The sequence below is a fragment of the Tauraco erythrolophus genome, chromosome 6, assembly GCF_009769465.1.
Source record: "Tauraco erythrolophus isolate bTauEry1 chromosome 6, bTauEry1.pri, whole genome shotgun sequence".
Classification (NCBI taxonomy): domain Eukaryota; kingdom Metazoa; phylum Chordata; class Aves; order Musophagiformes; family Musophagidae; genus Tauraco; species Tauraco erythrolophus.
The window spans coordinates 4,014,673-4,035,640 of record NC_141470.1 but is presented as its reverse complement, the minus strand read 5'-3'; the positions used below and the strand labels follow the sequence as shown (position 1 = coordinate 4,035,640).

At 46.8% G+C, this 20,968-nt stretch overlaps 1 protein-coding gene across 1 annotated transcript; it reads right to left on the bottom strand.

Annotated features, from left to right (window-relative positions):
- Positions 1-1,302: 1,302 nt before the first annotated feature.
- ACCS (1-aminocyclopropane-1-carboxylate synthase homolog (inactive)) lies at positions 1,303-17,225 on the bottom strand. Its single transcript, XM_086613465.1, has 15 exons — positions 16,589-17,225; positions 14,840-15,459; positions 13,266-13,325; positions 10,567-10,637; positions 9,950-10,019; positions 8,559-8,625; positions 8,014-8,111; positions 7,369-7,446; positions 6,244-6,344; positions 4,863-4,952; positions 3,754-3,799; positions 3,463-3,604; positions 2,360-2,502; positions 1,823-1,976; positions 1,303-1,601 (listed from the first exon to the last, which is right to left on the bottom strand). Exons 1-15 carry the CDS (start codon positions 17,223-17,225, stop codon positions 1,303-1,305), a joined length of 2,676 nt encoding a protein of 891 aa, XP_086469591.1.
- Positions 17,226-20,968: the final 3,743 nt, after the last annotated feature.

Genomic DNA, 20,968 nt, shown 5'->3' with positions numbered 1-20,968 from the left:
TATAAACAGATTCCGTAATGCCACCAGGATGAAACTTGGTTACTCTTAGAACAAATTACAGGAGAAAGGCACACTCTCATTCGGTTTCCAGGGGCAATTTCCTTGAACTCTGGATTAATATATATGCAGAAAACCCAGCTTAAAATCCTTTAGGATATCTAAAATTTTATCGTACCAGAAATCGAAGAGCTTTGTACCTGTGAAAGCAGCTTTCCAACTGAAATATTTCATCACCGTCATACAGGAAACAGTGTCTTCCAAAAGAAAAGAGAGGAAGGAGACTGAAGAACTCTGTTGAATCAAAAAACAATCACCCTGCAAATTGACAAACACGGCTAAAAAATTGCCTTGATCACCCTGATAATGGTGGGAGCTGCCACCTTGGAAGCCTGTGGGCTTAAAGGAGGTACACCTAGCCCAGTGGCACACGCAGCGTTCTCTGCCTTGTCCTGCCACTATACCTCACTGCTAACCAGAAAGGATGGACTTCCAGGAGCAGGAAGGCTGCAGAAAGAACATGGTCTCTCAATCACCTCTCCGTTCTTAGCTCTTTTGTGGACGCTGTGCCAAGAGGCCAATGGATGGTGTTTAAAAGAACACAAAAAAAGAAGGATGGAAAGAAAAACGGGCATTTCACCAACCAAGAATGTTGGGATACTGTCTGATCTGAGGTTAGACTGGAAATCAACTCAAAATGAAAAGCTTTACAGATCTCAGACTAGATGACCCTGGTCCTAAGAGCCTTGGCCATGCAGATGAACCCATACACATGCTTATTTCCCCTTAGCTGGGACTAAGTTAGGGCTGACACCGGGTTCTGTCTCCCAAAAATACCTCTTTGCGAAAGCAGCTGTCCTCTGTCCCCGAAACAGTTTGTTATGTCTGATAATCACTCAGGAAAAGGGAAACTTTACACATTTTAACAATCTCAAGCCTCCGTTTTCCTGGAAAGCATAAAATTAGCAGCATAAAAAAAATGACACCACGGGACCTTGTAAGAGAGTTAAGAGCATATTCATTAGAAATGAAATACAAAATACAACGATGCCGCAGGACAGGGGGCAGCAGGCGAACAAGACCCCCACCATTCCCTACCCTCACCCCAATCCAAGGAATGCACCTATATAATACAAATTAGAGATCTCAAACGGGGGGGGGGGAGGGGGTGTGGAGAGGAGGGGTTTTACAAAGTTATTTTCTTGCTATACAGAAAATATATTATTTGCTGGAAGTCCCTGCTGAGCTGTTAGGGACCCAGGGTCAGTCACTGCTCAGGGAACCCCCCCGAAGGCACGCTGACCCCTACTGCTTCCCCACCAATTTGCTGAACACGTCGTAGATCTCCGGCTTTTCCTGCGCAAACTGCTCGGCTGTATTTTTCTGGAGCCAGTCGGACGAACGCATCTGTTGCTGCAGGAGGCCAATGAGGTCACCAAGGTTGGAGCTACCTGCACAGGTAGGCTCCTGGTGGCGGGACACAAAAATGACTTCATCTGTGCTATCTGCTTTGCCATCCTGATCCGACTGACAAGGCTGCTCCCTCTCCTCAGCCAGGATCTCCTGCTCCCGCTCTTCCAACACCTTGCGGATCCGTTGCATACCTGCAGTGGTGTAAGGAAGAGAAACACTTTTGGATAAGTTTAAGCCACGAGTGTCCCCGAATCCATCGGATCCAGAAAAATTTGGAGGATGGAAGGAAAGGGAGGAAAACCAGAGAAGACAAGAGGACAGGAATAACAGGCTAGGTTTAGGATCAAGGAGAGGAGGAAACAGTGCTGCAGAAATGCTGGTGGGAGGAAGAAGAGAAGAAAACATTACTCACCTAACTGTAGCCGGTGGGTCTTGTCAGCAAAGATGATGCGGAACCATCCGGGTTCACTGCACTCAAAGGCTTTACCACAGGACAGGAGGACCTTGTTATCCAGAAAACGCTTCCAGAGCAGCATCTCCTCCTCAAACGTGCCTGTCCTAAGGTACTAGGAGAATCAGCAGAAGGGCCAGAGGTTAGTAACATATAGGGTAACTCACCGAGATCCTCATGAATTTGTGATTCCCATGAGGTCTGCAAAGGCCAGGGGAGACACCTTTTACCTCTGAAGTACAGCAGTTGGGATATAAAGGAAGAAATGGGGAGGAAAGTGGCTTGAGAGCAGTAAGATTCCTGCAAGGAGGGAAACGCACAGACAGACTGAAGGAAAAGAACGGAGAGAAACACCAGGCAGCCCTTCCCTCTGCTCATCAGACAACAGATGGGGCTTTAACAAAATGTTTATCACAATATTAAACCTTCCTCTAGACGCAGTTGCACCACGTGCCTGCCCTCATCCCAGGAGAAGCCTCCCTTCCTGAGGCTACCAACCTTTCGGAAATCAATCCAGACAAAGAAGCCTGCATTGCGGTTGAGAAAAGGAACCCCAAGTGTCTTCAGCTCATCTGTCACATATGTATGGGCAGCTTTTAGGCGGGCGTGGTTGGCCCTCAGGTATACCTGGTTGATCCAATCTGACCAGAAGGAGAAGATAAAGAAGAAAAAAAAAAAATAAATTAAAATCTCAAATTGACAAAGAATTCAGATCTGTTCAAGTTTCCAAAACACTCCTTTTTCCATGTCACCCTTCACCTCCTGTTTTTGATTTCTGTTTCCTCAAAAAGCAAAAACAGGGGCAAGAACTATTTAGGAGTTTCACATCTGTGCAGAGTAACATCTTCACCTCTCTGAAGAAGCTTCCCTACATTCATGGCACCTAGTTGTTGTGGACTGTCAGCACCCCACCAGGGCAAAGCTGGAAATCCAGATGGGTCTACACAGCGCTGGCTGTTCCTATACAAATAACTATCACACTTCCTCAGAGCTGCTCCTCTAATTCTGCTGATCAGGAGCTCTGCAGAAACGTCCCTTTTTTGTGGAATTGTCAGCCATGTGTTACGCAGGCAGCTTTAGGATTATGGGAAGTCAGGCTGAGAGAGTTGGGGCTGTTCAGCCTGGAGAAGAGAAGGCTCCGGGGTGACCTTATTGCAGCCTTCCAGTGCCTAAAGGGGACCTACAGGAAAGCTGGAGAGGGGCTTTTTACAAGGGTGTGTAGTGATAGGACAAGGGGCAATGGCTTTAAACTGAAAGAGGGGAGATTTAGATTAGATCTAAGGAAGAAATTTTTCACTCTGAGGGTGGTGAGGCACTGGAACAGGTTGCCCAGAGAAGTTGTAGATGCCCCATCCCTGGCAGTGTTCAAGGCCAGGTTGGATGAGGCTCTGAGCAACCTGGTGTAGTGGAGGGTGTCCCTGCCCATGGCAGGGGGGTTGGAACTAGATAGTCTTGAGGTCCCTTCCAACCCAAACCATTCTATGATTCTATGATTCTGTCAATTAAGCTGTACAAACGTTTAGGAAAGTAAGAGGAGAGGATTCCCCCAGAGACCAAGATACAGAGAACAGAGAGGATCCTACGTAAAGCCACCAACTCACCTCTGTCTCTAAGCAGCTGTGCCACCTTGTGCTGGACAGGTCCGCAAACCCCGTGGAAATAACACAAAGAAGCCACTGCGTTAGCAACATCTTGGTTCTCTGTATACAAAGTACCAAAACGAATCCCAGAGACGGCAAAATCCTGCAGGAGACACGGAGAGACAACTTTATAGCACAGGAAGACTGGGATCCTGTTACTGCTGCCTTGTTCTTTCCAGCATGAGGAACTCGAGGGCTCCAGGCCATCCGTACTGGCCGGGAAGCTGCGGCACGGTGGAAACCAGCACCCACCTTGCTTATTCCCCACATCACGTGAGTCCGCTGTGGATCGGGCAATCTGTATGTAGAAGGATGCAGATGGGCAGTTAGTGTCATAGGTGCTGAAGCTTTTGGATCACCAGTGCAGCATTGCAGAAACAGAGAGGCAGCATTACTCAACGACAGACAGTGCAGCGCGGAACATCAGTCAAGCAGGGAAAATTCAAAAATCCAACCTGACTTGAGAAACTAGGAACTCCCTGGAACTAGTTTTGGACCCTATTTTTAACTATTTCAGATATGCAGATACTTGCAAGTGCTATATTTCACGTGCAGATTTCCTGCACATATGAAGCTTGTGCATATAATGCTAGAAATCAGGCCTGTGCCAACCTGTTTCCCAAGAATTAAAAGTAATTTTCTGTCTTTCAAGCCCCAATATTTTGCAGAAGAAGATAAAGTTCTTATTTTGCAATGGTGTACATCCAAGCCCAGCAACACTGAGCTAACACTTAACCAAGTGTATTTTATTGCCTTGCAATTGAGCACGAAAAGAAAGACAGCACCTCTGGTGCAAACTAGAAATTAAAAATATATACATATATATATATAAAAATCAAATAAAATACAGCATATTTTTAAAAGGCCCAGAGATTTTCATGTCATTAAATCGATACCTAATAAAACCCATTCTCCAGTCTGTAATAACACTGTAATCTGTGACTACAGTATGAAAAAAATGGAAGTAAAAACAGCAACAGAAAGTCTTTACAGGCACCAACAGAAACATGGGAAAGAAGTAACACTGTTTAGGTAGGAAGAAAAGCCTCACTCTCAACAAATGAAACATCTGTTTCCAGTTTTGGGGACTGTCACAAGCAAATAGGGAAGCACATGTTGAAGAAAACTAACTACCATTTTTTTACTTGCTAGATTGCACTTGACAAAATGCATTTGCCATTCCGAAATTACAAAAAAAAGAACACAAAACAAAGACAAAAAAAAAAAAAAAGAAAGAAATCAGCATAAGGCAGATTCAGAATTTGCTAGCTCATGACTTAACTTCCAGTCACAAGTTCTCAGCAAGGCATCATGGTGAACTGTCACTGGAAGATGGCCAGGGAAGTAGGAGCTGATTTTACCTGTCCATGCCTAGGACACTGTGAAACGTGGCTGATTCATCAAAAACTGACAGCATGTAGATCTCATCTACTATCACATGCAATTCGTGTCTGCAAAAGGACAAAAAAGGGAGATGATGAAAGAGAGAAATCCTGGACTGCAAAGACTCCCTTTACACAAAGAAGAGGGACACCAAGCTTTGCAGAACAGGAGCATTTCTTTCACAACTCATATTAGGTGGACACTGAAGTGGTTTGAGCGACACCCACCTAACTGCCACCCACTGCAGCCATATAACGAGCTAAAAATTCAGTCATTTCCAACAAACTAGTGAGAATTAACTCCTGTCTGTAGTCCCCATCTAGAATAAGTTGTATCATCACCCATCAGAATTCCCAACATTTCAGAGAGTATCCATAATCCGGGATGAAGCTGGAAACTCATATTCATGTATATAGCCAACTGTATCCTGGGCTGCATCCAAAGCAGCGTGGGCAGCAGGGCGAGGGAGGGGATTCTGCTCCTCTACTCTGCTCTCCTGAGACCCCACCTGGAATACTGTGTTCAGCTCTGGAGTCCCCAGCACAAGAAGAACATGGAGCTACTGGAACGAGTCCAGAGGAGGCCACGAAGATGATCAGAGGGCTGGAGCACCTCTGCTATGAAGACAGGCTGAGAGAGTTGGGGCTGTTCAGCCTGGAGAAGAGATGGCTCTGGGGTGATCTTATTGCAGCCTTCCAGTACCTGAAGGGGCTACAGGAAAGCTGGAGAGGGACTTTTGACAAGGGTGTGTAGTGATAGGACAAGGGGCAATGGCTTTAAACTGAAAGAGGGGAGATTTAGGTTAGATATAAGAAAGAAATTTTTCACTCTGAGAGTGGTGAGGCAGTGGAACAGGTTGCCCAGAGAAGTTGTGGCTGCCCCATCCCTGGAAGTGTTCAAGGCCAGGTTGGATGAGGCTTTTGGCAACCTGGTGTAGTGGAGGGTGTCCCTGCCCATGGCAGGGGGGTTGGAACTAGATGATCTTTAAGGTCCCTTCCAACCCAAACCATTCTATGATTCTATTTCTTTTTCTCTGCATGTATAGAGAAACTGAGAGGAAGGGAACTAGCTCTCCTACCAAAGCAGCACAGCACGATGGTGTTTGCTAGGACTACCAACAAATCAAACTTGCATTCCCTGATGTGAGTCACTTTCCCACTCCATGTGACTGCACAGTCCACGCTTCCTCGTCCCCACCAGTCCCCTCTCCTCTCTCAAGCCCACCACTGTGTGTGAAGAACAGACTTGTTTGCCTGACCTAGAAGATATTCACAGAAAAATTCAGGTACAATAAGTAGTCCAACAGATTCTGGAAGTCGTATCCGACTCCGGATGCCTCAGCCTTCCAAACTGACATACCTTTTAGCAAATTCCAGGTAATCCCGTAGCTCTGACAAGGAGTAGATGTCCCCGAGGGGATTTTGGGGATTCAGAAGAATTAAGGCCCTTACAGTGACACCCTGCAGAACATAAATAACGCAGTTTTAAGAAAGCACCCATCATAGGATAAATTTTCAGTCCCTCTACTCGAGCAGTGAGTGTGACACAAGATTCCCCTTAAGCTTCCACCTTCACTTTTCAACTCAAAGGTTAGACTTGTATGAGAAAGCTTCTAGCCACAAATTAAGATTTTTTTAATTTTTTTTTTTTTTTACAGTTATATCACTTGCAAAGTGAACTGAGGAAAAGATTATAGAATGAATCTATGATTTTTGAAAAGAGGGATTCTGCCACAACCATTGCCACCTGGTCAACCAATTAATGAGAAAGATGCTCTGACACTTTCTCAGCGTTGAAGAGAACTTTCTCTGAGCTGTAACAGTAACTGGGCAGTAACAAATTACTGAAGATTGCCCATGAATGAGGCAAGAAAGACAGGAATTTGAGCTACATGGATGCAAACTGTTCTCATTTAGAGCACACTTGGCTGGAGATGTCAGAGCTGGTTCTAAAGATACAGCTAAACATATATAGGGCTTAGGAGGATGTCAAAACTCACAGACTAACTCTTCAGAAAGGTGATACTCATCTGCATTTATCCTCTAGATTTGCACCTCTCTCCCTCCTGCAAAAACTCTTGGTCACCTTAGTGGATTTGTCTGCACTACTATGTAGAGCAACCAGTTCTGGGGTAGCTCAGCTGGCCTTCCTGAAGGAGAAACCCTGGGTGGCCCCTACTTTTTAGTGCATGTCCAAGTACACTTTTTGGTGATACCAATGGATTGCAGTGCTTTGTGAATGGTCTGGTACTCCTGCTTTATCCTTTCTGCTGTGACCAAAATTGGACAGATGTGACACCGAGGAATTCCCCCTAAGATTGCCCCGGAGTTTGCAAGCAGCCTAATCTCAGGTGGTCTACAAGGACAACTGGAAAGCCAGGTGCTAGGTTTTGAAAATATTTCCATCTTTAGGCCACTTTTGGGACCTGCTGCCTCAAAACATATTGTAGACTTCACTGGTAACACGAAGCTCAGCTACACTCACCTCTGCCCTGGCATCCTGCAAGGCTTTTTCCAGTTTTTCCACCGTAAGCTGAAAAGGCCGAGTGCTTGTTCCAGTAACCTGAAAGACATGACAAAGATAAAAAAGGCCAAGTTATTTCAGTAGAGTCTGCCTTGAGCCAATCCCCTGAGGAATGTTCCCCAAAAGAAAATAAAAAACCAAAACCAATGACCTAGTATCCACCTTCTTATCCTTTTAATACTACAGAGAAAATAAATAAATAAATAAAAAAATCAAAGAAATGTTCATCATAGGCTGGTTACACACAGAATTCTCTGGTTATCCTTGAATAAATAAAACAATGCAAGATCTCCGTCGGCTCTTCCACCCCTGGGATCATCTTTAGTAGGACAGCACATCCTTCTGTCTCCAAGGCTCAAAACAGCCATTTTTTCCTCTCAAGAGCAGTTACAAGAAAAGGACAAGACAGGAATCCAGATTTATGGTCTCGAAGAACTTTCTTGCAAACGACGTGCCCGGTTTCCCAGCAATAAATTGGGAAGATGTTCACGGGCTGCAGCCTACCCTTGTTTTGAGGACTGTGTGCAGAGGTTCCCAAAGCTCAGCACTTTCCAGCATCAACTATTTTTCAACTAGAGGTGGGTATTCCCTTCCCTTGGATCTTACCTTACTGTCTAAATAGGCATACACCAGCTTGACATTACCGTAGAGGAAGACACCTTGAGTGATACCACCATAAAAGGGAGTAGCAATCAGAACAGCTTCTGGAACCAAGAAAACAAAATGGGTTATCAACAGGTCACAGTCCTTCTCTCTCTTCTAATGTACTTCAGCTAAACATGACAGCTTTTTTACAGCTGTGCCCTCTGGAAACACTGTGATGTCACTGCCTTTTCCTCCACTTTCTTTTTACATTAATTCTTTAATCTTCTGCAAGAACCAAGTAAACACGAGTACAGCCCACATTTAGTCTACCAAACTAAAACAGGGCACCATGAAAATGGGGAAGGCACACAGGGCAGGACACCGAGTGCGAGCGCATGACATGGGCAGACTGTGGGGACGATGAATTTCGCAGCACAATCTTGCAGGAAACAAGAACTGTGCAATAATTCCGCTACTTCACTTCCCTCAAACAATATTTAGACAGAGTAATGCATCAGTTCCCAGCAAAAATAAACATTAAAAATACCCCCCAACCATCCACTTACCCCCTGGATCACAAAGGACTGTAGCTAACGCAGAAAATAGCGAGCCACAGCCATTTAAAACAATCACCTACAGAAGAAAGAGAAAGGCTAGTGATAAATCTGTCCATAAAAAGACAACACTATAAAATAATAATTTCTGACCATATCACTGAAATGTATTTTCTCCCCAATTCTCTAGCAAAATCTAGAAATCCCACTTCTACCAGAAATAACTTTAATCCCGTTCTTCACTTCAGAGACGCTTTGTCCCAGTGGCGTTCTTGATTCTAATAAGCAATTTAGAAGAACAGTAGGCTTTAAGTAGGGGAAAAAAAATAGGAGCAGTTCTGAAAGGCAAGAAAAGCAAACTACTTTTCATCAGCTCATATGTGTTACCGTCTCCTCGTGGTAACAGCAGCTCCGACCTCCTGCCAAGTCTGTGCCAAAGTGGAAACCACTGTCTCGTACGGGAGCAGGTTTGACTCCTGCTCCTAAAGACAGATGCTCACAGGTCCCACGAGTTTCACTCCAAGTATCAGGAAGAATCTGCTGCCTTGGAGAAGCAGTGACCAGCAAACTGAGCAGTGGTAACTTATCATAGAATGGTTTGGGTTGGAAGGGACCTCAAAGACCATCCAGTTCCAACCCCCCTGCCATGGGCAGGGACACCCTCCACTACACCAGGTTGCTCAAAGCCTCGTCCAACCTGGCCTTGAACACTTCCAGGGATGGGGCAGCCACAGCTTCTGTGGGCAACCTGTGCCAGTGCCTCACCAACCTCAGTTCATATGAAGAATGGGCTCCTGCAGAATTCTAGCAGCCAAAAAAGCAACGGCTGCATCAGCTCCTGCTGCCTTTGGATCTCAGCAGAGGCAGGAGACCCCGATCTCCGCAGGTGCCTGCACCTCTCCCAGGTCAGCAAGTCCTGCGGAGGCTCAGGTCTTGCTGCCTTCCTTACAACACTGCTGCAAAGTTCGAAAAGGTTTGTTTTTCCAGGCTAAATCTGCTCTTGCCTCAATTATAGATTTTTGTCCTGAGGTGCAATAGCAGAACGGGACAAAGTTTAAACTCAACGGAAGCAATGGGCGTTGTTTGTCAAGGCTGAGGGATAGAGGCACAGTAGATCCCAGAGCTGAATAAGGAGATGGAAACATAAAGCCCAGCTGAGAGCACTGGCACGAGGAGCTGGCACACAAAAGGAAAGCATGAAGCAAATATACAGAAAACCCAAAGTGTATTGGCTGAACTGTGCATCAAAAAGCACTGAAACAGCTACGAATCAATCTCATTTACACGATCACAGGCTGTCACCTTACCAAGTCATTTATTTAAAAAAAAAAAAAAAGATGAAACTGTTTGACAACAAATGGCAACACATTAGAACAGACACCAAGGGAAAGTGGGTTACCCACATTTTCTGCCTTAAGAGGTGCAGGCGCCTTGCAGTAATAGGTCAAAAATCGAGCCACTTCCTCCCGTAAACTGAGAAAGACACAAAAGCAAATAGTGATTCAGCTTATTCTCCAAAAGGCTGGGCTTCCCCAGGTCCACATCTCAGGAAAATGAAGCCAGGGCACAGTAAAGTCTGGTGAAAACAGCTAGCAAACAGGATAGCTCAGGCCCATGCCACAGACATGACTTTTTACACACAGCAAAGGTGTCACAGAACGTCTGTGATGGTGCATCTGTTTCTGATGAGCATCAATCAAGGCACAGAAGAGAAGCACTGAAATCCCCAAGCGTTCACTATGTTTCAAGGAACTGCTTGGAGTCACCCATTTTGTCAATATATACAGCGCGTTGAAAACTGTGTTTACTTCAGAAAATTTGCACCTTCTCTGACATAAAAGGATTTTTAACTGGATGAACTGGTAGGGCAGCTAATGTACAGTTTTGCAACGAAAAAGATGATTAAAGGACCTAGAAAAGTTTTAACTAGTGAGTGTAGCAGAAGTGGTTTATATTCCTCCATTCTGCTTATCAGATTATTAGTCAAAAAGAGAAGTGTTACAGAAAAGAGAAGACTTACAACATATGTCCCTTCCAGTCAGGATACTGAAGCAGTGGAGGCTCCATCAGATTCATATCGGTCTGTGTCAGCTAGGAGCAACGAGAAGAACCATTAAAAGCACAGTCACTGATACTGGAAACATGGGGATAGATGGGACCCATGTACTGGCACATATCTGCACAGACACACACGTGCGACTTCAACAGTCGTAAAACTGGACTGAGAAAGCCACTGACCATCAAAATTAAAGCAGCTGGGAGAAGCCAGGACCAGCAAACCCATCAGGGAGAACTTCAGGCTACGTGAAGTACGGGCTTCTGCTAAGTCACTGCAGCCAAAACTGTGCTGCCCAGAGATGCAAAAAAAGGGAGGCAGAACAGGCAATACACACACCACCCATAACCAGGACGCCTGCAGAAGACCTTCCCACCCAAGGAAGCAACCCAAAGAGTCCCAAGAAGTCTTTTGCCCAACTTCTCAGGACAACAGCTTTCAGCTGGGAAGTAAGCCCCAATTGTGAAAGCTCAGCTCCAGACTGTCAGAAAGAGATAGAAAGGATTTTGAATCGCAGTCAGATACGTATTTTCTTTAATAAACTTCCAATATATTAATTTTTAAACAAATTCCAGCTTTCATTTATGTCGCGGGTCCAAATTACTGCAGCTCCTTCGGATCTACAATTCTGATAAGTTTTGGTAAGTGTTAAAGCATAAAGGGAGCTTTTGAAAAAACAGGAGAAAAACGAAATTATCTTCTCGATAATTCTTCCCTGAGGCAGGCACTTTGTTCCTTACTAGGACTTCATTCGGATCTCAAAGACGGATTCACCTGAACTGTGGAGCCCTTTTCAAGGTTTATATTTAGATAAAGTATGTACACTGCTTTTATCTAAATATTTTCAAGGTTGCAAATATCAGGGTTTCACATAATCCAGTTCTATGAAGTTGCAAGGGAAAGCACAGCGGTGACACAGGCAGAGAGAAGACGACACTTTACACAAACAAAAAGGGAATAAACAAGTATTATGTACAACAATATCCAATGGCAACCAAATCTATGAGTTAATATTTCAAAAGGTGAGGGGGGGGGGGGACATATCAAGTAGGTGAGGAGGGAAATTCAACATGCAGTGTGAAAGTTTCCCACGTTATAACAAACCCACAACATTCTGTATTGGTGTTTTAAACTCCAGAGCTTGGCAGCAGTTTTTAAAGATGCTGTCCTTATCCCATGCGGAATTATAATCTGGTATTACAGGACTAAAGTTCCTTTACTCATCTGTAGATGTTCTCGAAGCCTACGTAGCCCAGAACTGTGCCTCCTTAGATCTCTCTCCTAAACTCATCTAGAGAACGCAACATAAAACTTACCAGCAGACTTAGCCAAAAATAACTATGCAATAATAAAGAGGAGACCCCTGAAAGGTAACGTGCTCAGGCAATCTCGGATGGTCTTCCTTCCAGTTAACCCATCTGATCTCACACCACAAAACATTCTCTAATTTAAGGGTCAGACACTGAAGACAGAAATCTGATACATTACTCAGTGGAAACAGTAAGTATTTATTGTCCCACACAGCAACAAATTATTTGCCTACAATCCCAGCTGGTGCTGCCTTCCGTGAATCCATACCACAACTCCAGGCTGCGACGTCTGAGAAGTTGGCAACAAGATCTTTGTTGCCACCAGCCTGACAGCTCATCTCACTGCAGCCCACAAACTCCGAACTCATTTTCATAATAGGGCTAATTAAGATGCAGCTGACTCCCATCTCCCTCTGCACTAATTACTGCAGGATCGGTGTTAGTTTTAAGGGGAAAGGACAGCAAAGGAAGGAAGGTGCCACCTACACAGCCTAGAAGGCACCTTTTTTGTGCAGGCAGCAGCTCTGCCTTACCTGTTCTTTTAGCTGGAAGGCGGAGTGGTGGGGTAGCATCCCCCCCGAGTCAGTGGAGTGGCAGGCAGGAATAAAACAAGGAACATTTTGAGGGTGGGAATTGGTGGAACGGGAGCAACCGTGAACTTCAAACCGCAGCGGCCAACTGTCCGACCCTAAGCCGCCTTCCCTCCCCACGGACAACTTCAGGCTGCACCTGGGCAGTAATTTTACTGGAAATCAAGAAACATCCCTCTACAGCACGGTTCTGCTGTTCCCTTTTTTGACTTATGCTACTTTTTGAGCTGTACCCTGTGTTTCATGCCTCCCCCTGGTGCAACTGAAGGAAGGGAGCAGGTAGCAGCTGACCCAGGCTGGTTTTTGAGGGATTTCAAAGAGCTGCCACCCTCACACATTCTGGGTATCCAAACTGTGTGACTTTATACTGGACAGATGTGAAGATCCTTGAAATTAAACAGAGTTCAAAACTCTATTTCAAATTTCTAATTTCAAAGCCTCTGTATTAAATCAACTACTGTCAGCAGGAGAAAATAAAACATGTCTTATTTTCATTTAGTTTTCTAAGCCAAGTACATCTCCGAAGGGAAACCCATCATGAAGAGAAACAGAAAAACACCCTTGTTCCTATCCTCCTGGAGAAATAACATAAATAAATGCACAAATAGCTGGATTTGAAAGCGGCTTCCAAAAAACTTAAAAATTCACAACAAAAAACTTGACCAGAGAAACCTGATCAACAACAGTAACTCCAGGATAAAGTGCAAGTGCCAAGCAGGAACTACACAGCAAATTCAGGATTTCTTTTTGGAATAGGACTTACCCGCTTAGACATCAGGTCAAAGCAGAGTTTATTCTCACTTGTGCCAAAGTTTATTATACCCTAGAAGAAGAAAGAATTTCTTGTTTATAGACACAAAAAACCATGTGCATAGACCACCTCAGCTACCACTTCACTAAATTGCCTCCAAAAAGCTTTCCAAGGAAAAGTCAAAACACAGTTCACATAAACTTCATCATCTATAACTCGAGACGTGTATCTACGTGTGCGTGTTTGCATATATATCCCAGGCACTCAGCTTCTTAGTCAATAAATTGTCTGCAAACGAATATGCACTACAGGTTTAGACTTCTTTACAGAATATGTTTTTACTTCATCTTGAAGTCACTCACTGGTATACATCTAACTACAAAAGAAACCCTAAATCAGTTCTGAGAAAAACAAAAAAAAAACCTTTCTGCAGCAGTTTTAAACAAGGTTTTGGATACATTTCTTTATCTGGAAGCATTTGTTTATCAGTTATTACCATTCCATTCCACTGATTTGCTCAGAAACCACGTAAACATGCAGTCATGAAAAGTGGTTAAACCACTAGATTTTCCTCTCTGGAGGGGTGATCCTACTGTTCCAGGTTTAGGATTTGGCCCTGCTTATTGAGCACTACATTAGATCTTGAAGAGTTCAAATCTACTAGCACATTTTCATTCTACCAGCACATTTTCATTATTAGAAGAGGTTGGATAAATAAATTTTTAAAATGCGAAAGGAAATCTAAGCAACTGTCTGTTTAGGATGTTACTAAAGTAAAAGTCCAACTTTAGGTATTTGTTTAAAAAGCTGCCTCCTACATAGACAACAGCTGGTAAAATAGGCAGTTTGCACCTCGCAATGCCCCTTGTATCAAAAACTTCACTGTGTTTTTCTACCTTAAAAATCTAGTTTTCACCTCCCAACGCAGGGTGACTAAAGTCAGGGCTAATAATAAAACATTTTTGAAGTTTCAAGTAGTTCAGCACCTGAAGGTGGGATCTATTTAAAAGAAACCTACATCTATATCATGATTTATATTTACTATTCTTGTTACTCGGTAATAATTTGCCCTGAAGCATTAACACTCAGCCTTTGTGCCACAAGGGGGGTATGATGAGCTACTTAAAACTGAGCAGCAGAGTGCAAACAGGCAGAAAAAGTGCTGAGTGTTAGTCAGAATAATTTTTAAAAATAAAACAAAGTCTACTACTTAGTTGTTGTATCTCCTGCGCTCATCACCTGTAATAATCGGATATAGTCGGATAATCAGAGATGGTCTTCAGTGGGCAACAGAGGTGACAGGGGGAACAGGAGCTCTGTTCCTACAGATTTCTTACATCTCTCAAGGTCTACTACTGCTATTATTTCCCTGATAGGGAAGTAAGAGCTGAACATGGCACTCATCTTTGAGATACAGATGATCTGCAAAGCTGCATTTGATTCCTTTTCCTCAAACAAACAGCTTGACCTGCCATTAATTAGTGAGATTAAAAAAAACCCCCACACTTTTAGCGTATCTATCAGCAAACTCCTAAGTGTTCTTCCTAGCGAGAAAGCCAGGAGAAGACCTTCAGGTTCTCACTCACATTGGGGTTCTTGTCTTCATCATACTTGTCAGCGTGATAAGCTTTGTACCCTTCCTCGGACGAGCCACGAAAAATGTTGGCGATGTTGCCGCGAGCAGAGAGGTAGGGGCTTCTCTGGAAGTCTCTGGGGTTACAGAAGCCGTGCATGTCGACCCTCCTCTCGGCAAGCGGCCGAGCCCTCAGCTCTTGCAGGTCACCACTGCCTCCTCCTCCTCCCATCCCCGCGATTTCGGACAGTGCCTGGCTGAAGTCCAAGCCCCGAGGGATGGCGACGGAGGAAGCGGAGCCGCTATGGCTCTGCTTTAGGATGCTGAGCATCTGAGCGAAGACGTTAAACATGCGGAACTCGTGCTCCCGCTCCAGTTCAAACCGGCGCTGTTCCAGTTGCATCCGACGCTCCTCCACGTCCAAATCTCGCTGAAATCGGCGTTCCTCCATCTGCAAAAAGCGCTCTTCCATGGCCCGCTGCGACGTCAGGGTCTTCAGCAAGAGATCGTCGAGAGGGTCTTTCACACGCTGGCCTTTCCGCTTCTTCCTCAGCCGATGCAAAGCGGAGAAGCCAGGACGGGGAACCACGTTTTGGATCCGCGATGAGTTTGCCATGTTGGGCTCACTGAAACCTGGGAATACGTAAAAGCAAGGAAGGAAAATTAAACGCGCAGCAAGTAAAGCGGCGTGGACGTGCTTCGCTGCCTTCCCCTGCCCTTCCTAGGAAACACCCTTCCATCTACTGTAGGGTCTTACAGGAAGAACCAAGTAAAACTTGTCAGGGACATGTTGAAGCTCCTGAGGTTTTTTTGAAGCTTGTTTTTAACTTCAGACGTTGGGCGCCCCGTGATGCCACCAGCCCCAGCCCCGTCCTCAGCCTCTGAATTAACCTGAACGTTCATCAGTTCCATCCCCTGGACTAACTACGTAGCCCCCACGGTAATGAGAACATAGCATTTTCTCCTGATCTCAGCCATTAACCTCACACTGGTTATCGTCTCTCTCCCTCCCAGTCATGCCATGCTCTTCCATCAGCCTCTCCTAGACTACTTGGAACTCCCCAGGACTTCCAGACTGTGCCCTTCCTGGCAAGCTGGCAATGCCCAGCTGCACTTTCATCTCCTGTAAACAGGTACGCTGTTTCTGCCAGTGACTTTCAAAAACACCTTCTTTCCGTGTCCTAAGGAATAGCCTAGAAAGCCAGGCAATGATTATTCCCAAGCATTCTTCATCGTCGAGTGTCCTAAAAGATTAGATCCGGGCACCATTCGAAAGGAACGCAAGGAAAGTTTCACCTGGAGGTTCATAGAGTAGCCATGGCAGAAGAGGGTCTCCTGATACAATTCAGCATGAGGACTGCAGACAGCCCTGGTGATGCTCAAATTAAAGCAAAAAGCACGCAATTTTTATATTTTTTTTTTTCAGTAAGGTAAATCCTGTCAGCATTATACGCAGAATCTAGCACAAATGCCTAGCCCGGCTTACGGCAGACATTCCAGACCTTTGGATTTCATACACAACATTCAGCCTAGCGCAGTAATTTTAGATTTTATTTACCCGCAGCGAGATGGAATGGCCAGAAGACCATGAATGCAGATACCAGCCTTCAACTTTAAAGCTTTTTGGAACGTGGAACAGTAAGGATCCAAATGTCAGTGCGAAAGCCAGGTGTCTATCTCTGCACCAGAAAAAAAAAAAATCTCTCTCTTTCCGGGAAACCGGGCAGAAACCTGATGCTGGAATGTAAAAGGCTCTCCCTACCTGAAGGTGAAACACTGGTTTCAATGGGAATCTCCACCCTGGAGATGGGAGAGTCGTTCTGGGCCCTCTCCAAGAAGGCTCTCTCCATCTCATGTTCTTCAGGGGAGCCCTGCTGGTAAGACATGGCTGGTGGGGGCTCTGGGGTCAAGCAGTGCTCATCAGAGTTCACCTCCTCACATTTGATCTCCATCAGTTCAGGGTGCTGGGAGTGTCCAAAGGGCAGGGCCGAGGAGGAGAACTGGTGATGGTAGGTGTCCACCATGCCGCCCTGCAGCACCTGCTGGGCCATCATGCTGCCGCTCAGCGAGCCGTACGCCAGGGCTGGCCGGCTGGTCAGCACCCTGTCCATCACCTCGTAGAACTTCCACGTCCTGCCCCCCCTCGGAGCCTTGCTGTTGTCCTTGATCCGCCGGTATTCCAGCTTCATCTTCTTGATCTTCTCCCGGCACTGGTCGCCCGTCCGGTGGATGCCCTTCTCCCGCAGCACCTCGGCGATGCGGTTGAAGACGTGCTGGTTGCGCAAGCAGCTCTCCAGTTCCAGCTGCACCGACTCGTCGGCCCACAGCTGCAGCAGCTCCACCACCTCGGGGTCCGACCAGTTACTGCCGCGCTCGTACTTCTTCCCCCGAAAATCCATCGCTCCGGCGCCCCGCGGCGGGGCGGGCCGGGCAGGGGCGTGCCAGCGGCCCGGGGGCTCGGCCTCCGCGCTGCCCACCCCTCCCCGGGCCGAGCCCCGCCGGGGAAGCGGGGAGGCGGCGGTTGGCACCGCGGGGGCGCCCGGGGCGGGGGGTCCCGCCCGCCGCTCGGCCCCGCCCGGGCAGCGCACCTGCCCCTATCCCGGTCCCTGCCCCTGCCCCGCCGGGGGGGGCCGTGCCCCACGCCGGGACGGGGCTCTCGCCCCTCGGCCCTCGAGGGCGCCCGGACGGCCGTGCCTCCCCCAGCCCCTTAGCGGGCTGCGCGGCCGGGCACGGCTCGGCTTGGCACGGCTCGGTTTAGCCCATCCGCTAGAACCGGGCGGAGCGAGCTAGCGGGGAGCCGGGCCGGCATGTTCACATCCGGGGTGACGCACATGCGTGCAGCCTTATTCCGGGATAACTTTAGTCCGTGCCAAGCGCTAGTCCCGCTCCCGGGGCAGCACCAGGCTCCGCGCAGCCCCGTGGGGGGGGGGGGGGGGGGGGGGGGGGGGGAGGAGGGTCCCTTCCCCCGCTCCAAAGGCCGGCCCCGCTCCCGGCAGCACCGCACCGTTCCGTTCCGCACCGTGCCACGCCGTGCCGCCCGGCTGCCCCCCGCCGCGCTTGGCACCGCCGGCCCGTCTGTCCCCACCCCGCCCGGCGCTGCCAGGCACGGCTGGGCACGGCCTCGCCCGCTGGCACCTCCCGGGCTCCGGCCCTCCCCGCATCGACAGTCACCGGCCAAGAGGGCGACCCCGCTCCCGCTGCTCTCCCGAGCGCGGTGTGCGGGGACGGGCGGTGGTCTCTCGGGCAGAGCTGGGGGACAGGTCAGTGCCTGCGGTTCCCGGGCACCGGCGGAGGAGTCGTGCGTGCAGTTTGGCCGCTTTCCCTCCCGCAGCCGGAGAGCTCAGCGAGCAGCGGGCGAGGAGGGAGCAGACATCCCATCAGTTCACTCTTCTTGTTTACTGTCCCCCGGCAGTGCGTGGTTCAAACCCTTCCAGGTACCCTCCGTCCTCTGCTACGGCTCTGAACAGGGTGGAGGGCTGCAGGGGGCGACTGCAGGGTTCCTTACTTTCCCTCTCCAGCAGCAGGTCAGGTTCCCTAGTGATAGGGCATGGGGAAATGTCTTTAAACTGAAAGAGGGGAGATTTAGATTGGATATAAGGAAGAAATTTTTCACTCTGAGGGTGGTGAGGCACTGGCACAGGTTGCCCAGAGAAGTTGTGGCTGCCCCATCCCTGGAAGTGTTCAAGGCCAGGTTGGATGAGGCTTTGGGCAACCTGGTGTAGTGGAGGGTGTCCCAGGGGGATCAGAACTAGATGACCTGTGAGGTCCCTTCTAACCCAAACTATTCTATGATCTGTAATTGCAGAACTCAAGTTTTCACGGAGCTGACCTGCCGCATCAGCCGTGAAGATGACCTCAAGCGGCACTGTAGGACGGAGCGTGTTGCACCATGGCCCATCAGTTTGGAAATTTCAGTCCAGACCTGAGTCTGCCAGAATAAGGACTGAGCCCTAAGGCAGCAATTATTAACATAAAACCAGTGATTGATGAGAAGAACAGAACAAAACACAGTCTGTCCGTATCTTGCACCACAGTTCTCACAGCCAGGGTACGGGTTGTGAAGCACATACTACATTTGTGATTTTCCTTTTAGATCAAAAGATCTGCTTCAGCGCAGTGATATGGGTTTTTTTATCCAACTCTTTATTAACTTTCCTCTGGATTGTAATAAATAATTCACGGCCTTTATGATTCCATTTCTCGGTCTGTGAAATGGAAATAAAAATCTCGATCTTCGTTATATTTTGTGAAATACTTTTCTATGGGAAAACAAAAAACAACAAGAACAAAAAAGAGACAAGACAGCTTTAAAAATGATACTACCTTTCCTGATAACTTATGATCAGATGATAGCTTAGATTTTTTTTCCAGTGCTCTGCTGAACTAGAGTTTGTACTTCCACATGCCCATAAGAAAGATGTGCTTTTACTTTCCTAAGGTTTTTCGTGGGAACAGCACTCTGTGTTCTACAACTACAGACTTAAGGACATTTACATTGACTGTGTACTGGAGTACACCGAGACCAGGGCAAAACTGAATAGAGCCATTGATGATAGGAGTTTAACTGTAAATAAAAATAGATAAAAGGCAGCATGGAATTGTCTTAAAAAGCTTTTCAAAGAAGCCTGAGGCTGGGTGCAGCCTGTTATACCTGAGGGCCATGACTTAGCCAGGCAGCAGCAGAGCGTTCTCAAAAGTAACTCGACATATGCCCTGGCTTCAAAAAGAGCCACTATTTCAAAAAGCAAGCATTAAAAAGGATGCAACCTGGATTAATGGTATAAAACAATAATAAATCATCTAGAGCTATTGTTCATGGTTCAGTTGCTTCCACCTTTTTATGCCACGTGAAGTGGAAATTTGAGTTTTTAAATGAAGGGCTTCCCTTGCAATCTTGTGTCAGGCACGCGTGGCATTGAGAACACAAGATCTTTGAGCTGCTTTTCCAGTTCAGATGGAAAAGAGGACTAACAGGACTTCGTGTTCCCAAAGTCCAAGAAGTGATGGTGTTGAAATGTGCACGGTGCAAGCCACTGAGAGCTGCGAACCCAAAAAGAAAGACTTGATTTTCTGAACTGGCTTGTACACCTATTTTAGTGACAGAAGCATTGGTGCCTCCTAATTTGCTCTGCTTAAGACAGGCTAAATCTTTCAACACTTATTTGACAAAAACCCCTCTCTACCTTTCCTTTTCATGCAGATGACTCCAAAATTAAATCCCTGGAAGCTGAAATTCCTGTTTATTTACAGCACGTTTGCAAGCTGAGCAGAAGGAGCCCACAGAATATCAGGCCTTCAGCTGGGAAATGTGACATGACAACCATGACGGTGGTTTTGGTAGGGAAATGGTAGCAAATGGAGGCCTTGCAACTTGTTCAAATGTCAACAAGAAATTCTTTTGTTGTTTTGAAAAACTACAGCAGCTTTTTTCTTTAATAATAATAATGGGCCTACAGGAAAGCTGGAGAGGGACTTTTTACAAGGGTATATGGTGATAAGACAAGGGGCAATGGCTTTAAACTGAAAGAGGGGAGATTTTGATTAGATCTAAGAAAGAAATTTCACTCTGAAGGTGGTGAGGCACTGGCACAGGTTGCCCAGAGAAGTTGTGGCTGCCCCATCCCTGGCAGTGTTCAAGGCCAGGTTGGATGAGGCTTTGGGCAACCTGGTGCAGTGGAGGGTGTCCCTGCCCATGGCAGGGGGTTTGGAACTAGATGGTCTGTGAGGTCCCTTCCAACCCAAACCATTCCATGATTCTATGATCTCTGTGTGTTCTTTGGAGACGAGTTTCCATCTCACTGGCTTTCAGAGCAAGCAAGCCCCAACAACCATTACAGATGCCTCCTCTTAGGCTTCTTATTGCATTAGCAGGCACAGCAGGGGTACAGTTGGCCTTGTTGACTTAAGACATCGTTTTAACAAGCAGCTTCAGCACATGGACATGAGAGAAGAGAGGCAAAAGTTCCCGGAGGCACTCGTGCTCCCAACACATGCCCACAGGGTTATTTAAGGTACTTCACAGTAAAGCCCGCAGAGGGCAGCAGGACAATCTCCAAAAACCTTCTGTAAAGCAGAGCTGGACAAGGAAAACTGCAGAGGAGTTTGGTTACTAAGCACCCAGATTTTCTGGGAATGATTCCCC

Bases quoted from the DNA above. Each gene is read 5' to 3' on its own strand.
- ACCS (XM_086613465.1), bottom strand. From the start codon at position 17,225: ATGGATTTTCGGGGGAAGAAGTACGAGCGCGGCAGTAACTGGTCGGAC. The intron at 3,800-4,862 runs GTAAAATCAGCT...TTCTACATACAG, and splicing joins AGTGTCCTAGGCATGGACAG to ATTGCCCGATCCACAGCGGA. The intron at 1,977-2,359 runs GTTGGTAGCCTC...TGATTCTCCTAG, and splicing joins TCTGGATTGATTTCCGAAAG to TACCTTAGGACAGGCACGTT.